Source organism: Podarcis raffonei, chromosome 14, assembly GCF_027172205.1.
Source record: "Podarcis raffonei isolate rPodRaf1 chromosome 14, rPodRaf1.pri, whole genome shotgun sequence".
NCBI classification, from domain to species: Eukaryota; Metazoa; Chordata; class Lepidosauria; order Squamata; family Lacertidae; genus Podarcis; species Podarcis raffonei.
Genome location: NC_070615.1, coordinates 17,518,123 through 17,534,400, shown reverse-complemented (window position 1 = coordinate 17,534,400; position 16,278 = coordinate 17,518,123). Strand labels below are relative to the sequence as shown.

Here is a 16,278-nt window from a genome sequence, read left to right as displayed (position 1 = left end):
CAACTTATAAAACTATTTTTTTAAAAAAATCCCAAAACCTAAAAATCTCTAAATGCTGCTGAGAACTCTCACACACAAGTGGCATCGAATGATGCCTTAAGAATACAAAAGCATAAGTAGAGCTCTGCTGGATCAATGGAATATACTTAGGAAACTGCATCATACAAAGTCAGAACATTGGACAATCTAGCATACTATTGTCCAATGACAATGACTTTCAGGAAGGAGCCTTTTCCTAGTTCACCTGGAGATGCTGGGGACTGAACCTAGGACCTCCTGCAAGCAAAACAGATGCTCAACCACTGAGTTATAGCCTTTCCTGATTAGTATCAGACCAGGGGACCACCTAATTGTGTTGGTTTTAAAATTTTGTTTGTTGTTTCGGTTAGAGGGGAAATACTTTAGCTATATTAAAAGGGAGAGTTCCCTGGGTGCCTAGATCAAGGTTTGGGGCAAGTAGTCTTCGACGAGAGAGCACCAGCAGAGATTTAAAATCACAAACATGCAGCAAAGTAAAGCAAGGAAATATAGGCTGTTAGACCTTTAAAATATCCCCTTCTAAGTTGCTTCCAAAGCCCCCTACTTCCCTTAGCATAGAAAGAGACCACATGTTTGATAAGTTAAAAATGATTTACTTACCAACACTTCAAAGGTCAGATTCATGTGCTTTTCCATACAGCCGCAAGAAAAGACAGGCAGTATAACTTAGGCTGCTGAATAGTAAATGTTTCTAAATTATTTGTATAGAAACACAAAGATGGCTTGCTTAAGCCATGCGGTCTAAGCTTGGATCTCCTTACTAGTCAGATTTACAGAGTGGAAGAGAGAGAACAGAGTTTGGGAACCTTTCCTCCCAAGGTTTGACCCAGTTAAGCTGGGCAGGACAGCTTATCCTATGGTAATCTTATAATTATACAATAATAATAACTAGCGATGCATTGCAATGACCAGTGCAGACCCCATGTGTTGCTTTGCAGCTAGATCTACTGCTGTGCACATATGCGGCAAATGATTTGGTATGCTCCAGTATCTTCTTTCAGAGTGCCTTAAGTTGTGTTTACAATGAAATTCCATTGTATGTAGCAGAACTTGCATATCATTCTCTTGAACCTGAAGCAGCTGGAGTTTCGTTCCTAAATGCTTAGGTTTGGGACATACAGAACAACTCTGGGCTCATCAAGACTTCGTTCAACTCTGAGGGCCTTCTAGCGGTTCCCTCCCTGCGAGAAGTAAGGTTACAGGGAACCAGGCAGAGGGTCTTCTCAGTGGTGGCACCCGCCATGTGGAACGCCCTCCCACCAGATGTCAAAGAGATAAACAACTATCTGACTTTTAGAAGACACCTTCCCTGTTTAGGGAAGTTTTTAATGTTTGATCTTTTATTGTGTTTTTAATATTCTGTTGGGAGCCTCCCTGAGTGGCTGCAGAAACCCTGACACATGAGCAGGGTATAAATAATTATTATTATTATTATTATTATTATTATTATTATTATTATTTGAAAGTCAGCAGATTTGTGAAACCCCAAACTATGGACTTCTCATTCAGAAACCGCTAGAAGAGACCGGAAACATTTGACGTTGCCATTAACGTATTCTTCTTTCGTGTGTGTGTGTGACAAAATTATTAAAACGTATCACACACTGATATACTGGCCATTTGCACTACACAAGGTACACAGAGCACTGCAATTTCCCACCCACCCCCTTGGGCGTCTGCAACTCTGTCTGCATTGCAAAACAAGTCTATACATTTCCAGCCACTTGCCATCCATCATGTCCTCAAGATAGAAATCAGCTCCAGTGATGTAAAATGACACTTGGCAATTATCAGTGGTCCAGGAGGTCCTTAGGCTGCTGAATAAGACCGAGATGAGGGTTATGTTTCCTCCATCATTTGGCCTGGGAATTCCCACCATACACAAACAAGTAAACTTGCATGAATCAGCCCATATTCTGCCCTCATGCATTTAAAAGGCATAAGCACTATCGCTTATTTACTTGCATTTCGAATCTGGCCCACCCCTAAGAAATGGTACATGAATCACTGGGCTAAGCATACTCCTGTTCAGAATGGAAAGAAGCAGAAGTCCCAGCAAAGGAAGAATGGATACAAAAACTTATGGAATATGCAGAAATGGCAAAACTCACCGGAAGAATAAGAAATCAAGATAGCAAACTTTTTTAAATAAAAGAATGGAAATGGTTTATTGAATATTTACAGATGAACTGCAAACAGATAAAAGTATTGGCAGGATTATTGTAATAACCTGCAGTTTCATAAGAGTTTATATTTAAAGTAGATAATTAAATAAGCAAATTAAATGAATTTGGATATGCAGAAGATATTAAGAAATAAATTTAAGGAACCGCAGAAAAAGCGGGGAGGAAGTCAAACTTTGAAATGTTAAAATGATGGTAAAATTTATGAAATGCATAAATTTGAAAAGTATAAATAAATTTTTTTTTAAAGGAATGGGTACACAGCTGGCAAACCAGCTGAAAAAGGTAAAAAGCACACACTCTGTGCCCCCAAGATCATATGTGCTTCTTCTTCCATGGAGGATTTAATGGTGGGAATTGGTAAGAGGATATATTAATCATATTTAATCCTCTAGAGACCTGTGTGTGTGTGTTAATAACAAAGGAAAATGACAGCAAGCCTGCATTCCAAAGTGTGGGGTTTTAGCAGTCTCTCTGATGGGAAGAAAACCCCTAACAGAATTTCATTCTTATCCTTAGGCAGAATATTGATACATGGGAATATGCTGTTAAACCTTATTTATTCTGTTTAGCTGTATAAAGCAGCTGACCCCCCTTTCTATCCCTCCTGCAATGAAGCAGACCACACACTGAAGTAAGTTTAAAATACTTTACTTATGTATTTGATGTCACAGTCCTGCATTATTCTATGCAGCAACGATAAGAAATGCAGGCATATGGGTAAAAAGAAAGCAGCAAGATAGCTTCAGACAGGTGTCTGGAGCTGGGAGCTATTGAGAGACACATGCTGCTTCCATAGCTACATCGTAAAGAAAGAGGAATGGGAAAAGAAGATAAAATATACAGCATTTCCTCCCCCACTGGGGGTGAGGGGACATGACCTAACTGAACCTTCTCTAGCAATTAGAACTCTGTGGTCCTTGACCCCTCTCATATACTAGCAATCATGCAGTTCTGTCTGACTGCATAATCTCCCAGTGATCTGGCCAAGTAGGATCTGGAGCCCCCAGAAACAGCCCAGAACAGTAAAGGGGGAGTCAGGCCTTTGTGGGAGACTGGCAAGGATCTCTCCCCCAAAAAGGGAGCTCGGCCTCTGAAGGTGTTATGTACTGAGTTGAATAGGATCCAAACTGCAGCAGTCTGATTGGTCCTAGAACAATAGGATCCAAAAGGCAGCAGTCTGATTGGTCCTAGAACAATAGGATTCAGAATGCAGCAGTCTGATTGGTCCTAGAACAATGCAGCAGTATGATTGGTTGGCAGGAACTACCCAATCATGCTCCAGATAGAAGTGAATTCACAACCTGATTGGCTTACAGTAGAATTCCGGAATTAGCCAATCATGTGCAGCCCATTGTGTAAATAATGTGTGTAAAGCAGATACTTTGAGGGGACTTTCATTCATTCCTCCTCACCACTATGAGCTGAATAAAGAGCATGAAATCACTTTGCGACTCTGAGTATATTTCAGAAGCAGAGGCATAACAACCCCTAAGACCCCGGAAGTGATGGCAGCAATGCCCTATCTATCCCAGCATCCTGTTCTAACAGTGACCAACTCCCACTGGATGCCCATGGGAAACACTCAGGCAGGATCTGAGCAGAAGATCACTCTCCCCTCCGGTGGTTTCCAGCAACTGGTATTCAGAAGCATCACAAAAAGTATGTGAAAGATGTACCTCAAGGCTGTCAGAGGAAGGGCAAGGGGTTGTTCAATGAATCCCATAAAATCTTGCTTTGTTTTCACTAATGTTTGCTTCTGCTACCAGACAGGCTCGATCTACCAATGTATTTAGAGAAGCCTAGTCAAAGTTAACCTGCAGAGGTGGGAAGGATGGTAGCAGGACCAAGCAGGATTGAATTCCCCAAGAGCATCGGCAGGCAAACTAAGGCCCGGGGGCCGGATCCAGCCCAATCGCCTTCTAAATCCGGCCCGTGGTTGGTCCAGGAATCAGCGTGTTTTTACATGAGTAGAATGTGTCCTTTTATTTAAAACGCATCTCTGGGTTATTTGTGGGGCATGGGAATTCGTTCTTTTCTTTTTTTTCAAAATATAGTCCGGCCCCCCACAAGGTCTGAGGGACATTGTACCGGCCCCCTGCTGAAAAAGTTTGCTGACCCCTTCTCAAGAGGATAAAAACTTTATAAAAGAATGGGAAAAATTTACAAGTTATCTAGGAGACCACTGTAAGCTGATGGAAGCAAGAGCAGGATTTTGACACACTTGTAGTGTAAAAAATATTATGGACAATATGGTTCGATATAAAAACTAGACTTCAGACGAATGTGTAGTTGTAGATGTTTTAAAACAAGACCCCATGGACAGGATGGGGGAACGTCGTTAGATTCGGAGAATCTCCACATATAGTATTACTTTATTGATGTGTGTTTATTTGTAATTTTTATTTGTAAAATTAATAAAATGTTTTGTTTTGTTTTTTTAAAAAGAATTCCCCATTCATGAGATGATGGGCAGTGGGCACCGACCAGCTTTCTTCAGGTACATGAAAGATTTCCACACAGGGAGCTTTCTCATACACTCAGACGCAATAGCACTGGACTCCCCACAAGGTGGTATAGTCCTTTCTGCAGGGATTGGCTGTTTAAGGCAATCCAGCCACTTTTCCAGCGGTCCCACACTTGATGTAACATTTGAAGCCAACAGCTGGGATAGTTCCATCGATAGAGCTTGAGACTCTTAATCTTAGGGTTGTGAGTTCAAGCCCCACGTTGGGCAAAAGATTCTTGCATCACAGGGGGCTGGATTAGATGACCCTGGTGTTCCAACTCTACAATTATATGAATCTATGAATAGTCATGGCACACACACCCCTTCCTGGGATTGCTTTGGGAACTCGTGTGATTTAGAGGCAAAGTTAAAATGTGTCAGTTAAATTTCAAGTTAGTACAATAAGTACAGAAAGAATAAAGTAAGCGTTGTCTGGTTTCCTAGCAGAATACAAAGGAATGTTAATCCTATGCAAAAGTGGAGGAGGAAAGAGATAAAATTGCACGTCAATAGGAAACAGGATTGTCCAGTTCGGATTGTATCCCTTAACCGACACAAATGAAGAACTTTGGCAGCTGAGTCAATCATAACCAACATATTCTGTCCCTAATATAATATATTCATGTAGACTCTCAGAAGGAGAAAATGTTGTAACGCTACTACTGCCACCAGTAGGGGAAGTTTAATGATTAAACAGTGTCTGGCTTAATCCAGGATTTCTACTGATGTGAGGGCGAGACTGAGCAGCTAAGCTTTCCAGGGACTGAGGGAACTAGCCGAGATTCTCATCTCAAACTCGTGTTTAATGAAGTGAGGTGTTTTGTTTATGAAACCCAAGTGAAGAGTGTGTGATTTTCCCCAAGCACGTCGCGTCGGAACTCTGTTAATATCAATGCCGTTGTAAAAGTGGGAGCATTTGGGAGAGGCTGCGTAATAGAGAAGAAACAAAACACCCAGGCTCTGCCATACTCCCAAAGTGGTGGCAGTTCATGAATGAGGAAGACATCCAGTGACATCACACCCAGCTGAAATGAAGTAAGGTTACCATCTGCACTATACATTTAAAGCAGTAAAGGTAAAGGTCAAGGGACCCCTGACCATTAGGTCAAGTCGTGACCGACTCTGGGGTTGCAGCGCTCATCTTGCTTTATTGGCCGTGGGAGCCGGCGTACAGCTTCCGGGTCATGTGGCCAGCATGACTAAGCCGCTTCTGGTGAACCAGAGCAGCACACGGAAATGCCGTTTACCTTCCTACCTATTTAGCTACTTGCACTTTGACGTGCTTTCGAACTGCTAGGTTGGCAGGAGCAGGGACCGAGCAACGGGAGGTCACCCCGTCGCAGGGATTCGAACCGCGACCTTCCAATCGGCAAGTCCTAGGCTCTGTGGTTTAACCCACAGTGCCTCCTGTGTCCCTTTATTTAAAGCAGTAACATACCACTTTAAGCAGTCATAGCTTCTCACAGAGAATCCTGGGAAAGGTAGTTTGTTCAAGGGTGCTGAGAGTTGCAGTCCTCGAGAGTGGTTTAACAATCAATCCCTCTTCCCAGGGAATTCTATTGTATTGATCTTTATTACGGCCATTGGCCCATCACACGACAGTTTCCCATACCAACATAATGTACTTAAACCTCCAAATTTAAAACCGCCAAAACTTACAAAAAACAGACAAGAACCAAAGCAAAACAAAAACAAAAGACCAACATCATACATTACAATAAATTTGTAACATAAACATCGCCCTCTACTCATAAATTAGTAGAAGACATCAATGGTGATAACCCCAGGGAACTCTGGGAAATGTAGGCCATTTCCTTCAAGGGTACAGTACTTGAAACTGCAGCTCTCTGAAGGGCAATCCACAGTTCCCAGGGTTCTTTAGGAGAAGCTATGTGTTTTCAGTGCATGGTGTGGAATGCGTGTGACCTCAAAAAAACAGGGTACCTCTGAGCAGATGCTTAGACTTGCAATTTGTTTTCACTACCAGAACTGAACTAAGCTTACGGTCCATTCACACAAAATTCCACTCCTGGTTACAGTGGTACCTCGGGTTACATACACTTCAGGTTACATTCGCTTCAGGTTACAGACTCGGCTAACCCAGAAATATTACCTCGGATTAAGAACTTTGCTTCAGGATGAGAACAGAAATCGTGCTCTGGCGGTGTGGCGGCAGTGGGAGGCCCCATTAGCTAAAGTGGTGCTTCAGGTTAAGTACAGTTTCAGGTTAAGTACAGTTTCAGGTTAAGAACGGACCTCCGGAACAAATTAAGTACTTAACCCGAGGTACCACTGTGTCTTTCTTCTGTTCAGCAGCCTACTTTAGGTGGGAAAAGTCAGCTTGTTGTTGCTACTGTTAAACAACTGGGAGTCAGAAATCCTGGCTCAGGAAAAGCTAACATGCTGCTCCTCAGATGTTGTGTGGACTATAATTCCCATCAGCCACAGCCAGCATGGTGAATGATCAGGGATGATGGGAGTTCCAGTCCACAACAGCTCAAAGGTGCCACATTGCCCACCACTGTCCTTGCCAATCTCCTTCAAATTAGCCAGGGATCCCAGTTGACTTTAAAGCAAACTAGTTGGCCCAACCAAAAGATCTAATGACTCCTTTTCAGTCCCTTCATATTCTGTGGAATCCACAGGGCTGCAAAAACCAACAATACTACTAGTCAGTGCTATTTTTCTATAAAAAGAGGTGCCATGAACTACTGCATATAATGCATGTTTGCCTGTATCTGAGAAAGGGTGGTAGTAATTCTTTCCTTGAAACCTAAGAAACAGGGCACAGTTTCTCCCCAATCCTGTGACTGCTTTTCTCCTCCAGCCTATACCGCTTGAAGTGAGTCAGGCTTCACCTTCTCTCTGTTTGGCACCTATCCAAACTGGGCAAAACAACACACATCCTGATACACCCATTAACCTCCATCCCCACATGGTTGTATACAGGGAAGAACCAGGCACAAGAACCAAGACAGGTAAGATGAGAAGGAATGGAGAGGATGGGCTGCTCAGGGGCGATGGACATAGAACGGGGAAAGCGCTCCAAACATTACAAAGAGCGATGGGAGAGGAATTTGCTTTCCTTTGCAATTTAAGGTGAAACTACCCAATTCATGGTGGGATGCGGGTGGCGCTGTGGGTTAAACCACAGAGCCTAGGGCTTGCCGATCACAAGGTTGGCGGTTCGAATCCCCATGACGGGGTGAGCTCCCGTTGCTCGGTCCCTGCTCCTGCCAACCTAGCAGTTCGAAAGCACGAAGTGCAAGTAGATAAATAAGTACCGCTCCAGCAGGAATGTAAACGGTGTTTCCATGCGCTGCTCTGGTTCGCCAGAAGTAGCTTAGTCATGCTGGCCAAATGACCCGGAAGCTGTACGCCGGCTCCCTTGGCCAATAAAGCGAGATGAGCGCCGCAACCCCAGAGTCATCTGTGATTGGACCTAATGGTCAGGGGTCCCTTTACCTTTACCTTTACCCAATTCACACCTCTCGAACCAATACATGAACGTAAAAGACATTTATCCTTTGTAAGGTCCACTTTTCAGAATTCTACAATGCAATTCTCCAACCAAGCTGAATATATTAGAGGGAGGTGTGCATACAAATGCATATATTAGTAAAAAAAACAAACACAAAAAAACCATGCACATTCTGCTTGCCCAAATGAGTATGTTAGTCAAAACTGCCTGCAAAAACATATCATTAGGAGAAATTAGTGCTAGAACATTGACAAATTTTCATCAGCATTTCTTAATAATTGCAAACTGCTATGGAAATGCAGATTACTTGAGTTTAAGATTTGAAAAAATTGAGAAACTTAAATGGACAGTTTCTCCGATAATGGAGTTGCTTAGCACATGTGAATAGCTGTACCGCCTAAGATTTATCTTCAGGCTTGCTAATGGTGGCCAGTTTTTCTCTGCTCTTTTCTTCCCTATTCTCCCAAGGGGCCAGGGCATTCCTTTTGGCATTGGCAAAAGAAGCAAAGACTTGCTGACATTTAGGTTTGACATTTCCTCCCCCCCATAGCCTTTAGTGCAAGTGGAAATCTTGTTTTGCTGACCCCAGTCTAATCAAATTCAGTATTCATTTCCATGTACATTTACCTGAAGAGAAGCCCCTTGAACTCAGTGAGCCTGACAGTGCAATCCTATGCATGTCAAAGCAAGACCCATTGATTTACTCTCTGGTAAGAGATTCAGAGTTCTGTGGAACTGAGAAGCTTACTCATTTGTTGATGACTTTTTGAAGTTTTTCTTTGCACATGTATTGCACTATTGTGGATTTCCTCCCCATCCAGCCCCTTACCCATTAAATATGGCAATGTTAAGGCACCCAGGCTGTAGGACAGGAACCTGTGGCCTTTCAGATGTTGTTGGACTTCAACTCCCAGCATCCTTGGCCAGCATGACCAATGGTCAGGTAATGATGGGAGTTGTAGTTCAGCACCTTCTGAAAAACCACCCTGGTCTTTCCTCTTAGTGCTTAAACTGGTGAAACCATCATTCTCTCCCCACATGGATTTCTAAGAGCTGTGGTCCTGTGTGAGTTGCATACAGATTTATAAGAGAATTCTCAGCATACCCACCAAGCTACAGTTCACAGGATATTTTTTTTTAGAGCCATGCCTGCTAAGCTGATACAAAACCAATATAAATTAGAAATGCAGATGTTCCTGAATTCTCCATTAGAGTGTAATCAATACAGACCACAAATTTAAAGCCCAAGGCTGCCCCCCAAAGAATCTTGGGAACTGTAGTTTACCCCACACAGAACTATAGACTACAGTTCCCAGTATTCTTTGGGGAGAGTCACATGCTTTAAATGTATGTCATGGATGTGTCGATTGCACATTTAAACAATTCACACATTTGGCTGCTGCTGAAGCAGAGATCTGGATCCCGCTCCAAACTCCTAGCTTGTCCATTTTCCAATTTGCGTGAAACTTACTTAATAAGTGGCTGTTGGAAGATTTCTGCCTTAGGCTGCTACTGTTTTAGCTCTCTCCAGATGGGTTGTTAGTCTTTTGCAGCAATAGACAACAAAGACCTGTGGCACCTTAAAAAATGAACCAATTTATTATCGCATAAGCTTTAATAAAGGCCACTTTGTAAGATGCGCAAAGTGAAATCTTAGTTGGCAGCTGTATAAAGGAGAAAACTGGGAGCTGGACGACAATCAGATACAACCCCACCTCAACAAATCAGTTGTAACTAGAGCACAAATCTATGTTGAAAAGGCACACCCTTCAGTGTAGCAGATTGATGATCACATACTCAGCATTGCTAAGATGATTGTATCAACACCTGTTTTGCAGCAGGAACCAATACAGATAACCATTGATAACAACAGATATCCTGGCATTGGTCAACTAATTAGGCTCACAAAGACAATCAAGAACGCATCTTTCCTTAACAGTTAGCTGATTTCTGATTTTAACATTTTTATATGGTTCTATCGTATGATATTATGCATAATTGTTGTAAACCACTCTGCTATTTTTTTATGAAATGTGGGATACAATTTTTAAATACAAATAATGCAAAATTAGTATACGTAGGGTGGTTTTTAAAAACCTTTATCTCAATGAATTGTAATTCTGTTTATAGGTAGGTAGCCGTGTTGGTCTGCCGTAGTTGAAACAAAATAAAAAAATTCCTTCCAGTAGCACCTTAGAGACCAACTAAGTTTGCACACGAAAGCTCATACCAATAACAAACTTAGTTGGTCTCTAAGGTGCTACTGGAAGGATTTTTTGTAATTCTGTTGTTTCACATTGAAACAGTATTCGCACTGAACACAGGTACATGCTGGTTCTACACATGTGCAAGTGTTTGTAAGAAAGAGTGTACACTTATTGATTTGCACAGCTTGTGTACACACGTACACAGGCCATACACTTTGTGAACATTACGTGTGAATAACTGTGCATGTGTACAGCTCAGGGTCTGTGTACCCAGGCAGAGGGATTGCAACCCATTGAATATGAACACCCCTATTGTATTCTTGCTTTGTGATCCTTTTATTTCAGAATGGCAACCTTGAGGTCAGTTACAGAGTGTCCTGGGAGTTTGAAAGATTCTCCCACTGGTTCATGAATAGTGCAATCTCATTACATGAATGTAACATTTTTTCCTTTGTTTCAGCTTGTTAGCTGTTTTCACATTTTGGCTGGGGGGATGGGGAGGAATGTCGAGATTTGTGTCCGCTTATTCTTCTACATAGAGACTGGCACATCTGTCCTATGTAGAATACCGATGGGCATTGCTGCTAGATGATGGCACAAGGGAGAGAAAAAAATCAGCATCCCAAAACCCCTTTGCCAGGGAAGTTTTTAATGTTTGACATTTTATCATGTTTTAATATTCCGTTGGAAGCTGCCCAGATTACTACTACTACTACTATTATTATTATTACTATTATTATTATTATTATTATTATTATTATTATTATTACAGTTGCCACTAGGATTGTTTAAGCAGAAGAACTTGTGGAGGCCCAGTGTGGTGTCCTGAACAGAGTATTCACTTGAACTGAGAAGGAAGCGTGTTTTGCCATGAAAGGTCATTGCATAACCTTTGGACAGAAACTACCACCTCAGCCCAACATTCCTCATAGGATTCCCATTTAGACATAATGGTAAAGCCAGTGAATGGTACAATCAGTGAGGGGTCTGAATGAGGAGAGTTTTGAGGGCCATAGATAGAGGCCTAGAGGGCCACATTTGGTCCTCAGGCTTGAGGTTCTTCACCGCTGTCCATAGAGGTTCTTACTTGACTCAGGCTCCATCCACACTCAACACTGAAAGCACATGACTTACCCCAAAGAATAATAATAACTGAATTTGTAAAGGGGGCTGGGAAACGGTAAGCAAACCACAGTTCCCAGGATTCTCAGGGGGGCAGCCATGACGGTTGAAGTGCTATAAATGTGCTTTAAATGTAGTGTGGATGCGACCTCATCCTCTTAACTTGGTTTTATTTAGTTAGTTTGCTGCATTTATATCTGAAGGAGCGTCTCCACCCCCATCGTTCAGCCCAGACACTGAGGTCCAGCTCCGAGGGCCTTCTGATGGTTCCCTCACTGCAAGAAGTGAGGTTACAGGGAACCAGGCAGAGGGCCTTCTCGGTAGTGGCACCCTCCCACCAGATGTCAAGGAAATAAACAACTATCAGACTTTTAGAAGAAATATGAAGGCAGCCCTGTTTAGGGAAGTTTTTAATGTTTGATGTTTTATCGTGGTTTTTAATATTCTGTTGGGAGCCTCCCAGAGTGGCTGGGGAAACCCTGCCAGATGAGCAGGGTATAAATAATAAATTATCATCATCATCATCATCAGTGCTTTTTCTGGGGGTACGCAGGGGTACCCCTAAACATTTTGTGAATCTAACTTTGGCCTCATTGAGGGACAGTATTTCAATATGAGTAGGAAAAGGAGAGTACGGTACCCCTAAACATTTTTTAAGAAAAAAAAAACACTGATGATGATGATGATGATGATGATATCCCACTTTTTACTCCCAGGAGCTCACAAGGTAGTGTACATAGGTGAGCTTCCTGGCAAAGTTAGGCTTTGAACCCTGGTCTCTCAGGTCTGGTCCCAGTTCAACATCTCTTCCCTAAGCAGGGTCATCTATTCCTTTCTCAAGCTGCCCTTGCCCTCCAATATGCACACTTAGCTGCAGTGATGCCTGTAGGGCAGGAGTCTCGCCCCCACTTCAGAAGTAGCAGAAGGACCCTCAAAAGTCAGTTGGCTGGGCTTACCATGGTTTCCCATCCCAAGAGCACTATCCCGTAAGAACACCAAGTCCACAGTTCTACCTAACCTAACCATACCAATTGTTCGACCAAATAAGCTCAAGGATGGTCACTGGCTCAGAATGCTTCCGTAAATCAGGTGTGAGGATAGTTCAGTCTGTAAAGCATGAGACTCTTAATTTCAAGGTTGTTGGTTCGAGCCCCACGTTAGGCCAAAAGAGTCCTGCATTGCAGGGGGTTGGACTAGATGCCCCACGTGGCCCCTTCGAACTCTACAATTCTGTGAACCTTTGGCCCTCCAGATGTTGCTGAACTACATCTCCCATCAGCCCCAGCAAGCATAGCCAATGCCCAAGGGATGATGGGAGTTGCAGTTCAGCAACATCTGAGGGAGAGAACTAAAGGTTCTCCACACCTGCAGGAAAGGCTTTGCTCTCTGCATTTAACTATATCAAGACTCCTTTGTGCAAAACTGCATTAAAGTTACGTTTTTGCTGCTAGAAAGAGTTCGTTTCTGTATCAGAATGCCCAAGCACACTGCCCACCCCTAGTGAGGAGGAAACTAGTCTTGTCTAAAGCTAGGGCTGGCCCAGAATTCTTTCTGGCCTGAAGCAGAACAGAAAAGAGAAAACCTCTCCCCAAGTCACGGTATACAGTATTTTGGCACCTGAGAAAAATCCCTGCCTCAAAATACAATAAAAAATAGATAGTTGATCATTGTTGCCCTTTCGCAGCATCTAAGATCAGCTGCCTGAAACAGCCACAGCACTTTGTCTAATGGTAGGGCTGGCTGTATATGACCAGAACATTGAAAATAAACTGATCTGGGACTGAAATCATTCCTCTGTGATAACTTGCCTCACCAACACAGGATCTTGATTGACAATTAACCCCCTTTCCTTTGGGTGCTTGCCAACACCAAGTGTGCAGTGGTTGGGGTCCCAAGATCTACATATAGATAGTGCCCCATGGGTAGGGTCCAATGGGAGAAATAAAGAACCACTGGGCTCCTCTGGATCACCTGTTTACTGAGCAGCCATCCTGATTCCCTTGCGCAAAGCTTACACGGAGGCTAGTTTATACCTGGTGTTTCTTGAGCATCGATTCTGATTTGTTTGCAGGAAGTTTATACAACAATGAGCATTCATCCTGATTTTCTTGCAGGGGTTTTATACAGCATTCTGCTAAACCATTCGTGCGCCCCTCACTTTAAAACACACTCTCCCGTTCCTTTCCTAATTGCAAACAGTCTGTTTCTTTTCTTTTAAAAGTGCCTTTGTTGCACCAGAGTGACAGAATGCTTTGATCCACATCAGTCGCCCAAACCTAAATTTCCTGGTATGCACTAAGAACCCTCCTTCAAAAATCCTGACAATCTGGAAAGGTCCCATAACATTAATGGCCAAATGTCAGCATTACTTACACGGGTATCTGAAGTAGAAGTCATTCTCGGCGTCGCTCGTGATGTTCTTCTCCTGCTTCGCCTTCTCCCAGCCGGCTATATCAGATTCTGCGTTGAAGCGCACGAAGACGCCAAAAAGGATGATCATGGCAAGCTCCCAGAGGAGGCAAACCAGCGGCAGGCGCCAGCGCATGTCGGTGTTCCTCGCCATCATAGTCCTCGCAATCAGTTTGTCATTTGCCTGCTTGTTTGGTGAAGGGGAAAGAGGAGCTGCCTGTGAGCTGGGAAGTGCGAAGTTACAGTCCCAACTGCTGGGGGAAGTTCATTCATTTTATGTCATCTGGGGAGATGTGGGTGTGACCGTGCGGCTGTCAGTCATCACTTCAGACACTCAAGGACACTGGCAACCAGTCCCATTTCAGAGCTGGCTTAATAGATCAGGGCACCCTCTCATATAACCAGCCACAAACAAAGGGGTGAGGCACATGTGTCAGGCCGCCTTAAGAAACTGAGTGCATTCTGTGTGCTCAGCATCACAGATGAATAGATTCAGCATCACGGCTGGATGGATTCCATGATTAGCATCACAGCATCCTAAGGTGGGAGCAGCTAGAGGTTGATAAGCCAGGGTTATCTGTGGGGTACACACAGTGGCTGAGTTTGTGCTGGTGCGGGGAGGCAGCCGCAGTGCCAACACAGCTAAGAAGATGAACACTGTATGTATCTCATCGACATTTGCACTCTGCTTAGGAACTGCACCTGTTGCACTGCGTTCTCATGTGGACTCACTGTTTCCGTTTGCGAGTTGTATCAATACCGTGAGTGTAGGAGGAGTGACAATCTTTAGCTCCCCAGGTAAGCGATGGGGAAGGGACTTAGCAGGTGAGAGAGTTGGGACGGAATGTAAGGGATGTAAGTTAACTGTGGTGAATCTATGCGGACTGGTTTTTTGAAATAGAGATCCGCCCCCCCCCCACTCTTTTGGCCTTATATACTGCTGTTCTATTTCTGCACTAGGCTTGATCCTCTTTAGTTTCAAGCTGTTAAAACAGTTTGGTTACGTCTATTGATTTGTACAAGGTTGCATGCACAGGTTGATTTTTTAACAATATATTTAAAGACTGACATTAAGGGTTATTTCTAATGGTTCCTAACATGGTTTCTGAATTGTGGTTGTCATTTGTGGGGTGTAGCGTGAGCTGCTTCGGGCACATGTGTGTGTGTTTGTGTGTGTTGACAGCATACATTTAAAGTGCTATGACACCACTTTAAATGTATGGTGTGAAAGAACCAAGGCCAGAGCAGGGAATCATTTAGAGAAGCAGTGGATAGCCTCCCCTGTGAATCTGTATTTTGGGCCTGCAGGATCCTTCATTGATTTCATTCTTTCATCTCCTGCACTACGCTAAGAGCTATTTACTTACTTACTACATCTCTGACCTTTCAAGATGGTGTACATGGTTTTTCCCCTCCCCCACCACAGTCATTAGCACAATGACCCTGTGAGGTAGGCTAGGTTAAAGAGAAGTGTTTGGTTCAAATATCCCCCAATGATTTTATGGCTGGGTATGGAGATATGGATTTTACCTTCTCCCAGGCCTAGTCTGAAACTCTAGCTGTTACACAGGAGTTTTCCTGTGGCATATAAAATGCAGAACTAACACCTTATTCTATATTATTCTCTAATTCTAGATGGGTGGAAGCTGACTGTAGTTGTTAAGTGTAGCATGGGGAAATAGACTCTGCATATGCTCAGAGGAATTCTCTTCTAATGCAGCTTTTAAACTCCTAGGACTTGATCCTGCCATTAAAAGCCACCATTTTATTTTATTTTTATATATATAATTTTTATTAATTTTTTTGTTTTACAATATAGAATAGTCATTTAAACATCAAAATATCAATGACTTCCCTTCTTCTCTTTCCATGGTTCATTTTACATATCATAAATCCCTGCATATTTTACATAAACTAAAACATTCAGTATTCCATTACAGTGGTACCTCGGGTTACATACGCTTCAGGTTACATACGCTTCAGGTTACAGACTCCGCTAACCCAGAAATAGTAACTCGGGTTAAGAACTTTGCTTCAGAATGAGAACAGAAATTGTGCTCCGTTGGTGTGGCGGCAGCAGGAGGCCCCATTAGCTAAAGTGGTGCTTCATGTTAAGAACAGTTTCAGGTTAAGAATGGACCTCCAGCAGAACGAATTAAGTATTTAACCCAAGGTACCACTGTATTACATCCATCAAAACTTATTTACACTGTTGAATTTATCTTCTCTTATTCTATATGTTAAGTCCGCAACCTGTGCATATTCCATCATTTTAGAACCTTACCTTTTGCTGCTCTCAGCAATGAAGCTGAACGTTCAAAGATTCAG

General features: G+C 42.9%; 1 protein-coding gene across 1 annotated transcript in view; it reads right to left on the bottom strand.

Moving 5' to 3' along the window:
- The window catches only part of RHCG (Rh family C glycoprotein), a 33,819-nt gene extending 19,453 nt beyond the window's left edge, over window positions 1-14,366 (bottom strand). The window contains exon 1 of the mRNA XM_053366026.1: window positions 13,915-14,366. Coding sequence (XP_053222001.1) covers window positions 13,915-14,107 — 193 coding nt within the window. The 5' untranslated portion in view covers window positions 14,108-14,366. The remainder of the gene's footprint in view (window positions 1-13,914) is intronic.
- Window positions 14,367-16,278: the final 1,912 nt, after the last annotated feature.